We start from the raw sequence: 20,578 nt of genomic DNA, 5'->3' as shown, positions 1-20,578 counted from the left end.
CACATCTATTCTCATGGAAATGAGTACTGAGCCATATGTCTGAGTCACAGACCTGTGGATATGTGATCTGTTTTCTCCTGAGCCTTAAGAATGAATGTAGGCTTATGTCCTAGGTGCCACAGTCCCTGAGGACCATCATGTCACTGCCGATCCAAAAAGAACTGCCTTCAAACAGCCTAAAGTGATGCTGTGATTTACTCTGGGTCACAATGGACCTGAACCTTTTCAAAACAGCCCTCCTTACACCGAGTCCTCAAAAGCTCAGTTATATTGCACATAAAATTCATACTAACCACACACCCAGAAAAGCTTTTTTTAAGAATTTAGTTTTTCTTTTCTCCTAAAATGTATTGCCCATGTTCCTTGTTATAAGTAAATGCAAACGATACCAAATGAAGGGCAAAGCCTGTCTTGTTGCAGGTTCCTCCCCAACTGTACTGAGGCTTTCATTTCTAGAAGAATGATTGACAATGGGAAGAGAAGAATGTGGCAGATATATGGGCACCTGTATTAATCTACCCGATATGATGGTGGCTTTGACCAGGGAGACTTTGACATGAACAATCAAACCTGTAAATAGAGAATCGCCAGAGTGCTGGGATTAGAGGCATGAATCACTTTGCTTCACTTGCAAGAGGGATTCTCAATTGAAGAATTTCTTTAATAAGATTGACTTGTGGGAATATCTCTGCGGCATTTTCATGACGATAAATGATGTAGGAGGACACAGCCCACTCTGGCGAGTGCCATCCCTAGGAATGTGATCCTGGGATGTGTGAGAAAATAGGGTGAACAAGCCATGGAGAGCAAGTCAGTAAGCAGTGTTCCCTCACAGTCTCTACTACAGTTCCTTGGCTTCCTATTAAATACTTTCCTCCCTCAGGGTGATTTAGTTAGTGTTTCTGCTGTATTTGGTGGCATGAACTTGGGAGAGTAGGGCCTAAAAACGACGTGATCTAAAGTCTCATGCAATAACCAACTTTATTCAGGGAATCACACAGTTTATATTCTGAGGGCATTTTGAGGATCAAGCAAGATCATGTGAGCAAAGATCACTTAAGTTCAATTTATGATCAATCACAAAGGCAAAGCCACCTGGGATTAGGCAGTACAGAGTCAGGAGGACAACTTCTGTTTGGAAACATCATCCTGAATACTAGTGGTAAGATGATGAGTAATCTACAGTAAAGCCCTCTCCTGTTTATTCCACCTCAGAGGGGCACGACAGTACATTCCATGAAAAAAATCCATGCTATGGAAGAACAGAAGTTACAAAAAAATTGTATGTAAATATGTAAATTTTATGATAGCTCTAGCAGGTTGTTTTGTCTTTCTGTCTTTGAACTGGAGTTTTCTCACAAGCTCTCAGGAATCTCCTCACACAGCTCCCTTCATTGACTGCGTACCAACAGCTAGTGTTTCATCCCATCAACAGAGGTACAAACTAAGACAATGTACCCATTACTTGTTAACCTTGAGGAGAGCTTCATGAAACTTTTATGTTTCCATAGTTTAAGACTTGAGATTTTATTTCCTTCTTGAATCTTATTTTATTTTGTATTTAAAATGGGTCCCCATGAGGGGTGTACATGTTCACATGTATTTGGACATTTCAGGCTTATGTTGGGTCTCCTGCTCCATTACTTTCTACCCTTTTCATCAACGTAGTTTCTCTCCATTGAATCCCGAGCTTGTAGATCTACACAGCCTAGCAAGCCAACCTGCTCCATGGTTGCAGTGTTTCTGCCTTCTGAGCGTGGAAGTACAAGGCGGCTGCCACATTCACTGAACTTCTCTATCAGTTCTGGCAATTGAGCTCTGGTCCTCATACATACATGGCAAGTGCCTCCAGCTTCCTGAGATTCCATTAGAATGTTTGATTAGATGATTAGGAGGAATTAGCTACAAAGCACTTATTCATATCTTTTGTGTGTGCTTGAGCATTTTGGGTGTTGTATGTGTCCATTCATGAATGTGTGCATGTTTGTGCGTGTGTATTCAATTGTGCAGGTGAATGTATCCGGGTTTGTTTTAGGCCAGCAATCAGCTCCCAAATTATGACACAGAGAGTTATTAGCATTGAATCCTGGGCCTTGCTTTAGCTGTTTTTTTTTTAATGTGGCTTCTTTCTTTTTCTTATTTCTTTTTTCTTAGCTTTTTTAGGCCCTACATGAAAATACAGGCCACACATTGGAATGCCAAATGTACCATGATTTTTACACAGTTAAGGTCATATTCTGCAACATAAACAAATGTAACAAATCTTTGTCCAAATAAAACAATTTTCCTCAACAGGTGGAGTTAAAGACAGAAAGGAGTGTAGAGAGGTGAAGAGGGACTGGAGTTGTCAGACTGTGACATAGTAAGAAGCATGGTCCGTATCTTATGTGTCTCCATGATAATAGTGGTTTGGCTAGAGTAAAGAAAATATGTCAGAAGGGGGAATTCATCTAATGACTTCTTGATAGTAATCATTTGATCTTGTCATGGTCAGTAGTTGTGGATAAGGTGAGTTTAAACTACTTTCTTAAATTTGTCTAAGGAGAACTTTGGCATCTTCAGTCACTGTATCAAGGAACAGAAATTGCAAGTAAAAGGTTTTCCTAAAGTAGAGACCTGTAGCCAAGGGCCCACCAGTAGCTGATGCAAATTTCTCCAAATATTTTAAAAACAATTCTCCTAATGTTGTTTCTCCCTCAGTTTCCAACAAATAAGGGGATTTAATGAGTTTTTTCAATTGTTCAACAGGCACTTGAGAATCCTTAGCCATGACTTCCAGGGATTCATCATCCACTCCAAAGAGGACTCGATAGTGGTTTAACTTCTCCTTCAGCTTCTCCACATCATCCCTGAGGATGCCCACTACAGGAACAGTAGCTAAGAGTCCAGCCTTGAAGGCTTCCGACCAGACAGTCTGCTGCATAGACTTGTGCTTTCTGTCAATGGCTGGTTCTGTGATATTGGGCAAGGAAAGCGTAAAATTGTGGCGCTTTTGAGCAGGAAGATCCTTTACCAGGGTGTCCATCAGGACAGGAAAATCATAGTCAGATAAATACATGTTAGAAACCATGAAAATCTGCGGAGCATCCATGTTTTTCTGACTGAAGGTATTCACATACATGCTTCTTATCTGCTGCAGGGTCTTTTCTCTGTCAAAGGTGCGTGGATTGCATTTCTTCTCATTGTCTAAATCCCGGTCCACCTTGGTTCTCACAAGGTAGTAATTCTTTTTCATGAATCTGATTGCTTTGGCAAGGTCTAGTTCGAGTTTTGTAAAACGTGTAGCAGAAACAATAATGAAGAAATCATACTCTTGGAATTTCACTTTCTCCAGATAATCTTTTGGTGGAAAGTTCACAGTCCCAATGCCAGGCAGGTCCCATAGAGTCAAAGTTTGAATTTTGGGGTGTTTGTATGGAGTGCTCCTCATAGTTGTTGGTACCACCCCAACTTCAGCTGCACCTTCATCTTCAGGTCCCACCCCCATGAGGGCATTGATCAAGCTGGACTTCCCTGCTCCAAACTCCCCAGTAATAGCAACGTTTATTGGGATGTTATCAATATTTTTTAATGTATCCCTGATTACAGAGTTTGCCCCCTGAATGTTTCCTTTGGTCAGATGTAGCTCAATTGAATCGATGATTTCCTGAGTAATGATTTTTCTTTCTGTGTTAGTCATCTTAAAATATGTAGTAAAGCTGGACTCCAACTCTCCACAGTCTTCATTCTTAGATGTATCAGAGAAATACTGACCCATGAGTGTTGATAAAAAGGCCCTGAAAGAAAGAAGGGAGAGTAAGTTGCAAGAGATTCAAGACACTTTTATGCTTAGCCCTGAGTTTTCAATGTGCAGTTTATGTTCTGATGTTGACTAGTTCCCATATATATTATGCTGATTGTTTCGGCCAACAGGATATAAGCTGTAGTCCTTTTGGAGAAGAAAATCTCATTTGAGGAAGTACCTCCATTAGATTGGCCTGGGAGCACCTTTATGTGGTATTTTCTTGATTGAGTATTGATGATGTGGAAGCTTCCAGACCACTGTTGATTGTACCACTGATGGGCTGGTGGTCCTGGGTACATTAAGAAACCATTATCAAACTATGGGGAGCAAGACAATAAACAATATTCTTCTTGAAGCATGCTTAAAAAAAACTCAGAGAGAGAAAATGGGTTTCAACATGAAGGCCAGAAGAGCAACGCAGCCATCCACTGGCTCTTACCTCTACCTCTGTTTGAAATGGTGATCCTGCCTCCAGGAATCTCAGAATGATGCTATGTCTGAGAGATATCCTCCCATTTTATAATCCTCTCTCAGGTTGGGATTAAAGGCATGTACCACTGGGATTAAAGGCATGTACCACCTGGTTTCTATGGCAACTAGTGTGACTTCTGGGATTTAAGGTGTATGTTACCACTGCTTGGACTGTAAGGCTGACCATTGAGGCTGTTATACTCTCTGATCTTCGGGTAAGCTTTATTTATTAAACTACAAATGAAGTGCCACGTCATGTCCTATTGATCCTGCCTCTGCTCCTGCCGAGCTTCTGCCCAGACTTCCCCAAGTGATGAACTGTGGGCAGAGTGCACAAGTCCAAAAAAACCATTTTCTTTTAGAAATTCTTTTGGTCACAGTGTTTATATCATAAATAGAAAGGAAACTCGATCAAATTTGTACTAACTCTCAATTAAACCTTTCATAATAGAAAAAAAATATTTCTTAAATAAAGAAAAATAATATAAAATCTGCAGGTGACTTTTCGCCAGCATCATCAAGTTATCAAGTATAAAATCATGAGTAACTGTGTTGCATCTAACTAGAACTGGAACACTTTATGTGAAATTTGAGATGTCACATCTTGTCCATCTGTGCACACTTCCCTCAGTGTGTGCTTTCAAATAAATAGAAATTCAACATACATCTAGTTTTAAACACTGAAAAATAAATAATAACAATTGGCAATTTATATCAGTGTTTAATCAATGCCAAATCTCTCTGCTGATCACATAGATCTGTTTTTGTCTGTGTTACTTTGTTTTCAAAACATTTCAGTAAGTTCAGCTACTGTGTTTTGCTGAAATAATTCTTATTTTATCTAGATTTACTTTCCTTGTGTCTTTTTCTTGACAAGGAACTCATCTCCATGAAGAATATAAACTTACAATAATATAAATCTTCTTTACCCTTAAACTCTGTGTTATAATTATATAATCCAAAACAATATTTCCGTGTCCTCAAGTCATTATTTAGATTCACTATTTTCTTCTGAATCTTTTAGTTTATGAAAGCAATCTAACAGTGCACTGGAGATGTAGGTCAATTGGTAGAGAGCTTTTCCAGTATGAATAAGGCCTTGGGTTTATCCCCCAGCACCTCATCAAAAGCAGGTGTTTGTGGATCTTTGTGATTCTGGAACTCAGGGAGAAGGTTAAGAGGGTCATGTTTGGTAGTAAGTTAGGGGCTAATCTGGGCTACTTGAGACTTTGTCTCAAAAAAATGTATCAAGTATATTAAGAAGGCTTGGCAGGTAAATACAATTACTGTCAGGTCTATTGACTCGAGTTTAATTGTTGGTTATTTAACTGGCTCAGATCTCATATGTATAATAGATTTTTAAAGATTCCTGCAGATCCCCAAGAAGCTTACTGTGGGATCCCCGGCAGGCAGGGGTAGTGGGTCCCGAGGGCAGCCAGTCCCAGGCAGGGCCAGGGCGTGAGACCATGCGGCAGGTCTCCATAGGTGACTGGTCCCCAGTGGCTAGCCCTGTGGGCCATGGGCGGGCAAGAGACAGACAGGCACACCATGCAGAGTGAAGTTGGACATATATTAGGTGGGCTATGGAGGGGAAGGGAAAAGGGGAGAAGAGGGGAGGGAGAGAGACAAAGAAGGGGGAAAGGGAGAAGTGGGGAGCCATGCTGGTGGCGGGTGGGCAAGAGACAGATCCAACAAGCAAGCTACTCAGGGATCCATAACAATCTTTAAAAATCCATTACATTGGTGCTGAGACTCGATAGACTCTCCCACTCCAGTTCCTCTCTGGGGGTCGGATCTCCCAGGTATTTTTTTTTTACATTTGTTATAATTATCCATTACATCTCATTTCAGACTACAAAAACAATAAGTATCATGTTTTATTTTTTTTTAAGTATCATGTTTTAAACTGATATATACTTTTACATTTTTTGCAAAAATAGTTTATATTTAATCCAACCCTCATGTAAAATATATTAAGCTGTTCTCTACTATTGTCAGTTCTGTCATTAATCTTCTATTGCAAGCAGTTTTTTCTTCTTTCTGTCTTTTTTACAAGTGTAAATCTTAACCTGTTAAGTTGAGAGCCAGTGCAGTCAGGCTCAGACACAGCTTTCCAGGCAGATTCTATACTATAGTTTTACCTGATAAACAGTCCTCAACTGCTCAGACATTTGGGGAATATGGCATTTAGATATTTAATCATCAAAAACTTCTCATAACAAAAAGAGAGACGTTGGCTCCTAGCAGCAGCACTCTACTTCCTCCAAAGAAGACAGAAGACAAATGCACAGAACAACATCCATCTGCAATTCGCTTCAATTGCCAAGTGCTGACCACTGGGAAAAACTGTCTTTCATCTAAACTGAAGATCACCTGACGTGGACAGAATCACTGAAATTGACAGCCTAGCTGCTCAGGTCAAGGTAGGCTTGTCTTCCTACAGATTTCTCAGCCCACAAGATCTTCTGGAGCCTGGCAGGCCCTGCACTAAACAGCAAAAGGCAAATGCGACCTTCAGTGACCATGGAGGAGCCTGAGGAGCAGCTCTGAGTGTCAACCAAGTGAGTTCTCTGTCTTTTTTTAATCAGTAACTCAAGTATCTCTGATGCAGTTTTTACAGCTGAGAGGCTTTGTCAGTTTAAAAGGACAACCTCACCAAACAAATTTCAACAAAATACAAATACAAGACCTGCAAGTTATAAAGGTGTGAGGGCAAATAGAAGTTATCAAACTTCTTTCTCGTGCTGCCTTCCATAGTCTTAAAAATACTTTTCAATGTGCAAAAAAAATAATCTGTCACAGTCTTTCTGACATAAATATGCTACTGTTTATTCAACGTTTATGTCTAAAACTTCTGTTTTCACAAACCCAAAGATTCTTGTGAGTTCCAGGGAACCGAATTGAAGGATCCACTTTAAACAGGTCAGATATACCCCCCTCAATTCCCTGGTCCTAAATTTTTTCCCCTTAACTTAACATTGTCCTCTGTTCTGCCAATACCTTAAACAGGTGTAAGAAATACCAGACATTTCCAGACCACAAACACCAGACAGGAGCAAAGAGACCAATCATACCAGGATGTGACCAGCACCCAGCCTTCTCAGGTTCCCCCCAAAAGAAGACATTCACAAATAAGCAGGAAGTAGCCTTGAGAATCCGTCAACCCAATTCCTTTAACCTGTGGTGCCTAACCTCCTTTATTTTATTCTAAAAAAGAGATGGGAATGTAATTATCTGTTCTGTTCCTTTCAGAGACAATCCATGCCCACTCTCTTCCTGCTTGCAGCCTTAGTCTCTCTCTTCTCCATCTTCCGCTGAGGAGGCGGCTTCTGCTCTTCCCCACTTCTCCCCTTCCCCCCTTCTCTGTCTCTCTCTCCCTCTCCTCTCTCTCCTCTCTCCTCTCTTTCTTTCTCTCTTTCTCTCTCTTTCTCTCCTCTTCTCCCCTTTTCCCATCCCCTCCATAGCCCACCTAATAAATGTCCAACTTTACTCTGCATGGTGTGTCTAGCTGTCTTTCGCCCAACTGCCCCCACCACATGGCTTGCCGGCCTAGGACGCCACCAGGGACCAGCCACCTTTGGAGTCCTGTCACGCGGCCTCGCACCCCAGCCCTGCTTGGGACTAGCTACTTTTGGGACCTGCTGCCCCCTGCCTGCTGGGGATCCTGCAACAATTTTTAATAATCAATTACAATATGTCAACCCCTTATTTTCCACAAACTTGCCTACAAGTCCTTGCATGACAGCACAACGGACCTCACAGTCAGTTATGAAAACAGCAGATCCCCATTGTCACCCTGGAGTCTCCTCTTTCTGTCTCACCCACATCAAATTAGTTCACAGACTTAGGCTCTATTTCCTAATCCACTTACAATTGATCATCCCTCCTCCTTTATGTTCTGCAAGACCTCCTCAATTCCAGCTTTGATTATGTCATCAGTATTTCTATATTTCCTGTGATTGATTTTGCAATAACAAGGATGATCAAACAGCCAGAGTTATCCTAGTGACACTGAAGTCATACCATGTCAAGTCAATTCTGACAGGCACACAAAGATCTCTGTTTCAGTCAGGGAGCATTCATTGGTTATACAGTGCACATGCTCCATACAACATACCTTTGAATACTTATTGCATTTCTGGAGCCTCTGATATCTGGACTCCAGCCCCCTGTATCTTGGGCTGTCTTCTCGTCTCATCACTTTGTACTTTGTGACTGTTTCTATGTCTTTTTGTTCTCTCCCAGTAACTACACGGCTGTTAATCACCTTACTCTAGGTTATGCTTCAGATAGGCAGGATTCAGGATTTATATTTACATTGGAAAATATGCCTTCCTCTTATCATTTGCTATCCTTTCATTATGTTTCAGTTTCTCCACAGCACTTGCTACTGCATAGTGTGTATTTGTCATTTATTTGCTGTTACCCTCCCACAATATAATAACTTCATGCAGTAGAAAGTGCTTTTGTCTTGCTTTTTGTCTACAGCTGATAAATACCTTCAGTGATGTGGCAGGATACAACTCAAAATATCAGTAGCCCTCCTATACACAAAGGATAGAGAAGCAGAGAGGGAAAACAGAGAAATGTCACCTTTCACGATAGCCACAAATAGCATAAAGTATCTTGGGGTTACACTAACCAAGGAAGTGAAAGATCTATTTGACAAGAACTTTAAGGCTTTGAAGAAAGAAACTGAAGAGGACACCAGAAAATGGAAGGATCTCCCATGCTCTTGGATGGGTAGGATCAAAATAGTAAAATGGCAGTTCTACCAGAGGCAATCTATAAATTCAACGCAATTCCTATCAAAATCCCAACAAAATTCTTCACAGACCTTGAGAGAACAATAATCAACTTTATATGGAAAAACAAAAACCCAGGATACCCAAAACAATCCTATACAATAAAGGAACTCCCAGAGGCATTACCATCCCTGACACCAAACTGTATTACAGAGCTACAGTTATGAAAACAACTTGCTACTGACATAAAAGTAGAGACACTGACCAATGGAATTGAATCAAAGACCCAGATATTAACCCACAAACCTATGAATACCTGATTTTCGACAAAGGAGCTAAAATTATACAATGGAAGAAAGAAAGCATCTTCAACAAATGGTGCTGGCATAACTGGATATCAACCTGTAGAAGAATGAAAATAGATCCATATCTATCACCATGCAGAAAACTCAAGTCCAAATGGATTAAAGACCTCAATATAAATCCAACCACACTGAACCTGATAGAAGAGAAAGTGGGAAGTAGACTGTAACACATGGGCACAGGAGACCACTTTCTACATATAACCTCAGTAGCACAGACAACAAGAGCAACAGTGAATAAATGGGACCTCCTGAAACTGAGAAGCTTCTGTAAAGTAAAGGACACTGTCATTAAGACAAAAAGGTATCCTACTGAAAGGGAGAAGATCTTCACCAACCCCGCATCAGACAAAGGTCTGATCTCCAAAATATTTAAAGAACTCAAGAAACTGGACATTAAAATTGTAATTAACCCAATTTAAAAATGGGGTACTGAACTGAAAAGAGAATTCTCATCAGACAAAGTTCAAATGGTCAAAAGACACTTAAGGCCATGTTCAACCTCCTTAGCAATCAGGGAAATTCAAATCAAAACAACTTTCAGAAAGGGCTATTGTCTTGCACACTTCTTAACCATGAACATGCAGATATATCATCAGGCAATGAATAGGGATTATGAGGAAAATACTTGGACTTTACTGTGAACACTTGCTCCTGTTCTGCAGTTTTAACTGCTTAGTGGAAACCTTGAAGTCTTAGTATATTCGTAGACAGTGGGTGCCAACAGTCTTGGAAGAGCATAAAAACGATCTAATACAAAACAGAGATTTCCTTAGAATCATACTGTCTATAAGCACATACAGACTCACTGTACAGGCAGCCCCTATCCAATCTGCAAGACAAATGGAGACAGCTGTGCAGGAAACCAGAGCTGAGAACTTTGGTCAGTCTGACTGTAGGACAGGAAGAGGTTGGTAAAGAGATTGTCCTAAAATGGAAGCTAAGCCTGATTAAATAAACACCATAGCCTGATTTATTGTTGACAAAGGGTGATGGGAACAGCCACCCACAGGGCACAGACAGAATGTCCCTGAAGCACACAAGCTGTTCTCACCTCCAGTTTTCCCCTCTCATTCTTTCAGCTCTGGCTCCTGGATCTGTGACGCAGACTCCAGTGTGACAGTTGTCTGCAAGGTCTTTCCACTCAATATGCACACAGGGGACGAGAAGGCTGTGACACAGCAGGCATTAGAAAAGGACGCCTGCCTGAATGACAGTTGTCAGTGCACCCTGACAGAGCTCATGTCCCTCACAGATGGAGAGAAGATCTTAGCACTCTTGCTTTTCAGTAAAGAAAACCACAGTGAAGAAGATTCTTCAGGCTCAGATTTCCACAGCCAGCTACAGCAGAAGCAGTGTGCCGAGAGACCTCTTCTCCACAGGTTGGAGGCACTGGGATGTAGGGAATTAAGTAATTGACAATGAACTAGGAAGCAATTTGAAATGAGATACAATAAACCTAATATAGATGGCAGAGATATTCTATTACTTATTTACAACCATTTTAGTGAGAGAAATAAGAGACCAAGCAAAACAACTTAATGAGTTTTTACCAAAACCAATATTGAGATCATTTCCTTCAGTTCTACTTCAACTTGAATGATTGGCTAAGACCATCTACAAACCCGTTCTGCCTGACTCCCACAAAGTTCTTTAGCTTCCAAACTGTGCCCCACCCCACTTTTAGGGCATGTTTCTAAATGTCCTGCTACCTGTCATCTCTCTAGAGATGGTGAGGATTCAAACATAGATCTGAATACTGCTGTCCACTTACCAGATTATCCTGTGACCAGTGGATTTGCTCACTGAGTTCAGCTGCAGGAACCGCGCTCCGCTGTGCTACAATCTTTTCTGTTGTATCCCTTCTATGCTTCCTCTGTGAAAAAGCAGCAGGTTCAAGGCAGCAGGGCAGGAATTATACACTCTTCTGACTTCTGCCCCTTCCCTCTCAGTGGGTTTTGACCAATCATCTAAGCATATGGATCTTGTTGTTTTTTGGAACCTCCTGCATTTCCAAGAAGAAGAAAGAGAAAGTTTGGCTGTTTTTTTTAATTCTATTATCTCTTCATTTCTTGGCAGCAAATGATGGACAGTCATAAAATAATAAAGGAGTGAAATGTGGCCTTTGAAATCAGGGGCAACCATGGACTAGCAACTGACTAGATAGGAAAACAACCCTTGAAAGGTTATTTTTATGATCCCTGACTTCACAAATGTGAAGTGTAAGGTTCTTACTGTTTTTCAGAAACTCCTGTACTTCCAAGAAGAAGAAAGAGAAAATGAAACTATTGGCTGTTTTTCATTCTATTAGCTCTTCATTACTTGACAGCAAATGATGGACAGTCATAAAATAATAACAGAGTGGGATGTGTCCTTTGGAAACAGGGGCAACTTGGACAAGCAGATTACTAGATAGGCAGGAACATAATCCTTGAAAGATAATTTTTCTGATCCCTGACTTCACAAATGCAACCTGAGCTATTCACACAAAACATTGTGCTGAGTCCTGTGCAGATGCCAATTTTTGTCTCATTCAAGAAAATACTCATTTTACCCCCCTCTAATTTCTCATGGTTGTAAATTCATAGTCCATAATTCTTGTCATTATCAATTCCCCTGTCCATGCTGCTATTCAGTCCAGCATGGGATTGACAGGTCTTACACCTGCTGTCACAGCCATGATGAGTTCATATGTGGAGCTGCCCAACTGTGTGCAGAAGACACTGCTTCCTTGTCACCATCCACCAACTCTGGCTCTTTCAGTCTTGTCATCTTCTCTCCCACAACCATTCCTGTGCCTTTTGAGGAAGAATTAATATATTCTAGATAGGATCAGATAGTCTTTTGTGTCCTAGTCTGCATCTTGGCTAGTTCTGGATTTCTGGATTGATGATCATCTGCTGCAAACAAAAGCTTCCATCATGAGGGTTGAGAGATGTCTTGTATCATTATACCATACATATCCTATATTATATCTTATGGGTATAATGATAACTCATTAGGTGCTGGCTTAATATTATGTCCATTTGGCAGTATAATAATTCCCACATAGGGTCTATGATCTCTCTAGCCTTAGGTTAATGCACAGATACATGTTTCCTCTTGTGGAGAAGCTATTAAATCCAACCAGGAAGCAGCTAGTTACTACCAAGATATTTTCACCACAATAGTAGTGAAATGAATATGTGTTGTCTGGTCAGTTATTATTGTAGCCCACAGAGTTCACTGCTGGATTTAATTAATGATTCCTTTTTCCCCTTGGTATTGTGGCTAGAACCTTCCAGCACCATGAAAACTAGCCAATAGGGATGAAACTGCTAGTCAGCATCAGCTTGACCTCTCCATGTTCTCTAACTCAAGTACATGATGTCACTAATAGGGTCTTACCACCAAGTTCTGGGAGGTAGACAAGAGCACCTACAATGACTTGTAATGCTGAGGGAACTCACTGGAAAACACCTTAAAGAAAATCAAGCTACATCCTGGCACAGGGCTTTTTATTTGTTACCCTGTGGTGTCTAGCAAGGGCATTGTTGTCCTAATAGAGGGCAACTCCATCTTAACTCTTCTATATATGTGCATAGCTCATTTTAGGAAATGTCTGCAGTGGCAGATTTCCATGACTATTGGAAAATCCTTCAGTGTTCTTTATCCCTCCCACTTTCCTTCCTCTACTTTATCATCTACCCCCACACTCCCCATTTTAATATTTCTTGAGTCATAGTTTTCTTTAGCCCTTTATATCAGTGTGTTTCATCTTTCCTCTCTTGCTTGTCTCACCCCATGGTCACATAGTAATACAAAATCTCTGTGGGTATTCCCAATGGAACACATATTTGAATGAGGAGCAAGAAGAATGAAATGATGTTTATCTTTCTGGGCCTGTTTTACCTCACTCAGAATGATGATTCCAGCTCCATCCATTTTCCTAAGAATTTTGTAGTCCCTTTTTGCATAACAGATGAGTAAGATCCCATTTTGTTGTGGTGCCACATTGGCATTATCCTTTTCTCGGTTTATGCTGTCTAGACTGTTCCCATTTCCTGGATATTGTGAAAAGAGCATGAATGAAAATGGATGAGGAAGTAGCTCTGTAGTTGGATGTAGAGTTCTTTGTCCTGGAGTGACACAGCTGGATCTGTGGCAGGTCTATTTTCACTGACTATGGATCTTCCTTACAAATTATCTTAGAGGCTGTCTGTACCAGTTTACCCTCTCACCAACAGTGACTGGGTGCTCTCCTTTCCAGATAGACACAGGGCTCAAAAACTTCCTTTATAATTTTTGGAATCAATCTACAGTTTTTTGACGATATGTGCATTTTAAACAGCTCTCTGTGAATGGATGCTGAGAGGAGTGTGCAATGCCCAACTCTTATCTTGGGTTCCAACATGTCATTTGTGGACTTGCTGTCATTGTCATGATGTGCATGGACTGACCCTCTGAGTCTCTAAGCAAGCATCCAATTAAATGTTTTCTTTCAAATGCTGTCTTGGTCATGGTGTTTCCTTACAGTCAAAGATAAAAAATCAAAGATACTAGTAAAAATAGAAGGGTCCTATCACAAAACACATAATAATCAGTGGACTAGGACCAGAGACCTAGGTATAAATCTGCATACCTACAATTGCCTGAGTTTTTACATGTATGACAAAGATAAATATTGAAGAATATATAGCATCTCCAAGATAGCATGTTGGGAAAGCTAAACGTTTAACATGAAGAAGATGAAACTTCATTGCTATCATCTTGTCCAAAATTCAGTTTTCAAATTAATCTACAGCTTCAACGTTACACCAATATTCTGCACCTTCTATTGCATTTCAGAACATAGTTTCAGTTAAGCTCTTTTTGTATGGAACCTCTCTACACAGGAAGTGCAATCAGCAATCAAGAAGTGCAATTTCATGAAGTTAAAAAGCTTACAAACAGTGAAAGAGACTTTTATTCTGGTGTAGTAGCCTTCATGATAGGGAGAAAATCTTCTAAAGCATTAAACTAGAGGATTGCTGTAAAGAGCACGCAACAGCATACAAAAAAAACAGTTAGAAAGCAATCAATATGCTTAAAATTGAATATGGGACTGACCAAAGCATTCTCAAAAGGAGAAACACAAATGAGTAAGAAATAATAAAGAGAGTGTTCAACATCCTAGTCATCAGGAAACATCAAATTAAAACTAGTATGAGATTTCATCAAAATCTCATCTATCACCTTCATCCAGAAACTGCTGGAAGCAGATACAGAGTTCTACAGCAAAGTACTAGGCTGAGCTTCTGGAGAACAGTCCAAGAGAGAGAGGAGTGATAATATGAGCAAAGGGGTCAAGACCATGATGGTAATACCCAAGAAACAGCTGACCTGAGCTAGTGAGAGCTCACTGGCTCTGGAGTGATAGTGGGGGAACCTGCATAGGACCAAACTAGGCAACAGAATATGGGGTACAATGTGAGGCTTGGACAGTCTGTAGGGCCACTGGCAGTGGGACCAGGATTTATACCTAGTGCTTGAACTTGTGTCTTGGAGCAGATTCTCTTTGGAGGGAAACCTTGCTCAGCCTAGATATAGGAGAGAGGACTTGGTTTCCCTCAAAGTGAAGTATCAGATTTTGTTGACTCCCCATGGGAAACCTTACCCTTTCTGAGAAGTGGATGCAGGGGTAGGGAGGAAGGGTGAGGCAGGAGGAGGGGAGTTTGGTGTGTAAAATAAGAAAAGACTTATTAAAAAATTCTTAATTAAAAAATACATATTGCTAAATATATATTAAATAAACTAAATGACTTTTTGAATGTGTGTAGGGAAAAAACAAACAAGACTCTGGCTAAAAAAGCAGGCAGGCTAACTGTTGATCTTCACTTTTCCTTTCCCTTCTCCAAATGCCAAAAAAAATAAGCAGGCCTGTTAGGAATATTAAACTGAACGTGAATAGCAAATTACAATAAGACTAGGGACAACCCCTCAATGCTCAATGAAGCAGACCATCAGGAGTAAAAGGGCCCCAAGTGCAGGCCAAAGAGTCAGAGACACCTTGACTCCCACTGTTAGGAGTGCCACAAGAAGTGAAGAAGCACCTTAATGGAGTGTTGGGGACTGTGGACACTCAAATCCTGAGTTTTCTATGACCCCTTGCCTGCTGGAGTGAACAGCTTGCTTTCCTGTGCTTGCAGCTGTTCTGGGTATGATACCCTCATGAGTTCCTGATGGCAGGGGAGTGGTTTCTGGTGGGCTTGCAGCTGAAAAATCCCGAGAGCTAGGGCATGGCCATTAGTCAAGGAGGGCCCTATATAAGCTGCCCTGGAACACAATAAAAGTGGCATTCTTGTTTCAAGAATGACTCATGTCTCTTTGTTTTTTTAATCCCCAGACCCTTGCCCAATCATGGTTCCAGGTGGTGCAGGCACCACAATGGAGGACATTGTGATCTTAATGTCAACTGGTCAAAATTAGAATCACTTGATAGGAAGTCTCAGTTGAAAAAGTGTCCTGATTTTCTTGGTTGATGGTAGAAGATCCATCCAGAGGCCAAGGATAAGGCAGGGACAATCACTTGCCTTGTGCTGGTTTGGCCTTCCCTCTATCTGTCTCTGCTGCTGGTTTCTTCACTGTTATCAGAACAAGAATTTCCAGGAATTCCTCCGGACTCCGAACTCTCCAGGAAGGTTTCAGGTTTTCTGTGCCAGATTGGGACTGTGGGGGTACTCTGCCTTGTGTCTGAGCAATCATATGATTGTTGGTCTGCCTAGTGAGAGAGAGTCATTGTGGGGCTCCCCTGACTGCTGAGGCTTGCTCCCCTCAAGTATGGAGCAATTAGTAAGTTCTCAGTCTCTTAGCTGTGATTCAGCTGTTGACTCCATTTCAATGTAAGCTGTCTAATATATTGTTGTATAGTATGTACATAATATATATTCACTGCACTGAATTACATCCTTCAAAGAACCCTGACTAATTCCAAGGGGGTTGGTAGAACACATGCAACATGAAGAGGAGGAAGTGAACCATAATAATAAAAACAGCATTGTATTGACACAAAAACAGACTCATATGTCTTTGCTATAGAGCAGAGGGCCCAGCTACAAGGCCATACAATTAACACCATCTGATTTTCACAAAGACTTTTTTAGGAATATTTCCTAACAAGAGCTCCCCGTTGACACAAAATTCCCAGTCAAGCCAACTCAAAACAAGACAGTTAAGAAATATCCAGGTTTAATGGGAGTTCTGCGTTCTTGGGTAGTCCCGAGGGGGAACCAGGAAGCTGTGCAAATGCAACTACCAGGAGGAAGGAAAAGTGACCACGTGTTCCTCTTTTGGGAGATCATTTAAATACCCTGAGTCCCTGGGGGTGAGGTCAGGACTCGGCATGCTGGGATTTGGAGTCCAGACCAGGCCTGGGGGCTGGGATAGATGCAAGGGACTGGGGCCTATGCTCCCCACTTGACAGACATAAAAGAAAATACTGGAGGAAAAAAAATCTTCAACAAACATTGCAAAAAAATGGAGAGCTACATGTAGGACAACAAAATTAGATTCTTGTCTCTTACTTTGCACAAAAATCTATTCCAACTGGACTAAAGTCATCAGTGTAAGATGCCTTTTCAATTAGCACTGTGTTCTCTATGCTGCAGCCTCAGTTGTGTTCTGATGTTGATTAGTTTCCATATGTGCTGTGGTGGTTACTTTTTGTCAACAAGATATAAACTAGATTCTCCTTGGTAGTGGAAATCTCAGTTGAGAAATTGCCTCCATCAGATTGACCAGGGGCATGCCTATTGGTCATTTCTTGATTGAGGATTGATGTGGGAAGTCTCAGCCCACTGTGGGTGGTATTATCACTCAGGTGGTCCTGAGTTGTATAATAAAGCAAATGATCCAACTTTAGGGAGTAAGCCAGTAAGTAGTACTCTCCCATTGTTCCTTCCTCTGTTCCTGTTTGAGATTTCCCCTAACTTCCTCCATGATAGACTTTGATCAGAGTGTGTAAGCCCCTAAAACTCTTTTCTCCCAAATGCATTTGGCCAAGGTGCTTATCATAGCAATAGAAGCAAACTAGGACAGATGTCTACCTGCTCTCAAGAAAACCCTTAGCTATGGAAAAATGAAAGCTTGAGTAGAGTAAGGGAAAATAATGCAAAAATCTGCATGAGTCTTTTAGTCAGCCTTAGTAATTATTAAAACACAAACAACTATCTTTTATATACTATGACTGGAGAATTCTGTATAAAATTCAAGATATCTTCTCCATTTGTGTACACTTCCTTCAGTGTGTGCCTTCAAATGAATAGAAACTTAATCATCTTACACCTAGTATCAAAAACTGAAAAATAAGTAAAAATGAGGAATAATTGGCATCAGTGATTGAACAGTGTCAAATCTCTAATAATCACATAAGTGTTTGACTGTTTCATTTTTGTTATCAGAAGGTGACAGTATGTCCAGGCACTGCATTTGGTTGAAATAATTTCTCATTCGCCTAATATTACTTTCCTTATGTCTTGTTCATGACTTGCAACTCATCTCCACAATGAATAAAAGTTTGCAATAATATGAAACTTCTTTAGTCTTAAAGTCAATGTTAGTATCTGTTTATTCAACATAATTGTTACGAGCTGGAAGACTTCAGCTCCAGGTTCTTTTCAAGTAATATCTATGAGGACTCTGTGCCCTTCTCCCCAGAGAGCAATGAGTGACCAGACCAAGCAAGAGAATTGTTTTATAATGATTCTTTACTAGCAACTTCAATATCCAATACATCAATGGGGTTTACAATCTTAATAGGCATGGGGGATTGATAATGGCAATCACACAGGCAATTCAATATCACAATTATTAATTCTCCTGAACCTAATACATAAAACCAATTCATAACCTTAATCTAACTTATCACTTATCTTAACCTTAATACAACTTCTCTATTACTTATCTATAAAACATTTCTTAACTTTAATACAACTTATCCATTATCTATCTATGAAACACTTCTTAACCTTAACTTATCCATTAACATTTCCTAGTCTTATCAATTATCTGGAAAAGATATTGAGCCACATAGCTAACACAGACAAGAATTATGGATTACCGTAAGATGTAAGAATTAGTTAATAGGAAGACTGAGCTAATGGGCCAATCAGTTTATAACCTAATGTAGACTCTGTGTGATTTTCTTTGAGACTTGCCAGCTGTGGGGTACCGGGCGGGACAGAAACCCCAACAAACTGGCCGTCATGTTACAGAGAGAGGGCTTAGCATTTATGAGACTATCTTGCTCTTTGAGAGTAGCAGAGTTTGCTTCCTAGTCCCCTCATCAGGTGCCCCACACCACCTGTAAGTCCAGCACCAGGTGATCTGATGCCTTTGTCCTATGCTATCCCATACAGGGAATACACCACATGGATATACTGACATGCACAAGGCTAAATAAAAATCTGTCTTGCTCCAGGACAGACAAGTGTACACACACACACACACACACACATACACACACACACCTCAAAAACCCCACCCAAACATTTTAAAATAACAAATGAGACAAAGATTTAATACTAATTAAAATACAACCAAGTAAATATGACTTACACACACATAGAGAAAGAAAAAATAGAAATAATAGAAAATAAGAAAAAAAGGAGAAAACAGTAGCTGTCTTCTTCAGTTACTCCTCCATCTTATTTTTTGAGACAGGCTCTTTCTCTGAACTTAGAACTCACTAACTCAGTTTCTCTCCCCATGCTCCCTGTGTTGGGTATTAGGTATGTGTCACAACACCTGGAGTTCTATGTGGGATCTCAGCACAGGTCCTCATGCTTGTACAATGAGCACATACCTTATGGTGCCCTCCTAGCTCTCTTGTGATTTCAGATCTTACTGGCCTATGAAGCTAGGCATTGAATACTGGCTCTCTCATGCCCAGTTTTCTCTGTAATGTCTGTCATTTGTGGTCTTCCTGATATTCATGGATGTGACGCGCTTCCTGACCAGCAGGAATGGACGATCACAAAATCAAGAATCCTTCTCAATCACAATTTATTAGAGCTCCTTGATTAAAAGGGGGAATGGGGAACAGGGATGAGAGAGAGAGCGCGAAAAATCCAAAGACAGCCGCTTTTCTAGGGTGAGAGGCTCGAATGCTGATTGGTTGATGCCATTCTGCTAGGACTCAAGGCCACAGGACAGGTCAGGAGACCGAGTCTCTTGAAATGCAAAACAAGGCTCCGAACACACTGGCCTAAGGCGGCAACATCAAAGGATATGTATACCTCCAGGCTGTAGGACTGCTGGCACTATCTGGCCAAGGCGACATCACCAACAATGAAAACTAAATTAACAGGAGATAGCAATCACTTCTATGACAATAAGGACATCAGTAACTGAATTGCTCTACATGGGTCGTTAAACAAACAACAAAAGAGACTCTCACAGTGTAGTTCATGGGGCTGTGGAATGTGCAGATGGAATGAGCCTAAGGAAACTAGGAGTGCACAGAGTACTAGAACTGCCTGTCCTCTTTAAGGGAGAGGATACACAGTTCAAGGCAACACAAGGATCTCTGATGAACTGGCCCATAGGGACCATTAGGGAGCCTTAGTCACCACAGGATAGGTCTCCATGTGTAGGAAGCCGCCAGGATGTCGCTTCTCCACATCACTGTCCTAGAAGATGCCCACTACAGGAAAAGTCTCCAGAAATGCCATCCTTTAAAACAGCTGAGATAAACTACTGCATAGAGTTGTGCTTTCTGTCGGTGACTGCATCTGTAATATTAGGCAAGGAATTAGAATTTTGGCACAAAATTCTGGTGCTTTTAAGTAGGAAAATCCTTTACCTGGGTGTCCATCAGGACTGGAAAATCACAGTCAGATGAATCATAGCTAGAAATTAGGAAAATCTGTGCTGCATCCATGTTATTCTGACTGAAGCTATTAACACAGTAGCTTCTGATCTACAGAATGTTTTCTCTGCCAAAGGTAGATAGTTGACATTTCTTTACATTTTCTTAATCCATGTCCACCTTGGTTCTCACAAAGTATTAATTCTTTTACATAAATCTGTTTGCTTTGGCAAGGTCTAGTTTATGTTTTTATTTTGGTATTTATTTACTTATTAAAATTTCCACCTCCTCCCATACTCCCATTTCCCTCCACTCCCCCTACTCCCCCTCCATCTCCAGTCCTAAGAGAAGTCAGGGTACCCTGCCCTGTGGGAAGTCCAAGGCCCTTCCC

General features: G+C 40.8%; 1 protein-coding gene and 1 pseudogene across 2 annotated transcripts in view; one reads left to right on the top strand and one right to left on the bottom strand.

The window, feature by feature from the left end:
* Positions 1–20,578, top strand: part of LOC125390187 (interferon-inducible GTPase 1-like) — a 153,734-nt pseudogene that overhangs the window by 70,220 nt on the left and 62,936 nt on the right. The gene's annotated exons all lie outside the window — the stretch shown is intronic.
* LOC148119984 (interferon-inducible GTPase 1-like) lies at positions 963–11,385 on the bottom strand. The gene is made up of 3 exons (XM_087896040.1): positions 11,137–11,385; positions 10,417–10,754; positions 963–3,776 (listed from the first exon to the last, which is right to left on the bottom strand). The coding sequence occupies exons 2-3, from the start codon at positions 10,434–10,436 to the stop codon at positions 2,528–2,530; spliced, it is 1,269 nt and encodes a 422-aa protein (XP_087752166.1). The 5' UTR covers positions 10,437–10,754; positions 11,137–11,385; the 3' UTR covers positions 963–2,527.

This window comes from Myodes glareolus, chromosome 13 (genome assembly GCF_982192425.1).
Source record: "Myodes glareolus chromosome 13, mMyoGla1.1, whole genome shotgun sequence".
Classification (NCBI taxonomy): domain Eukaryota; kingdom Metazoa; phylum Chordata; class Mammalia; order Rodentia; family Cricetidae; genus Myodes; species Myodes glareolus.
Note: the sequence above shows the minus strand (reverse complement) of the source record. Positions and strands in the feature narration are given on the sequence as shown.

Coding starts and splice junctions, on each gene's coding strand:
- LOC148119984 (XM_087896040.1), bottom strand. CDS start 10,436: ATGAGAGGGGAAAACTGGAG. Junction 3,777..10,416: donor ATGAGAGGGGAAAACTGGAG/GTGAGAACAGCT, acceptor TCTTTCTTTCAG/GGCCTTTTTATCAACACTCA.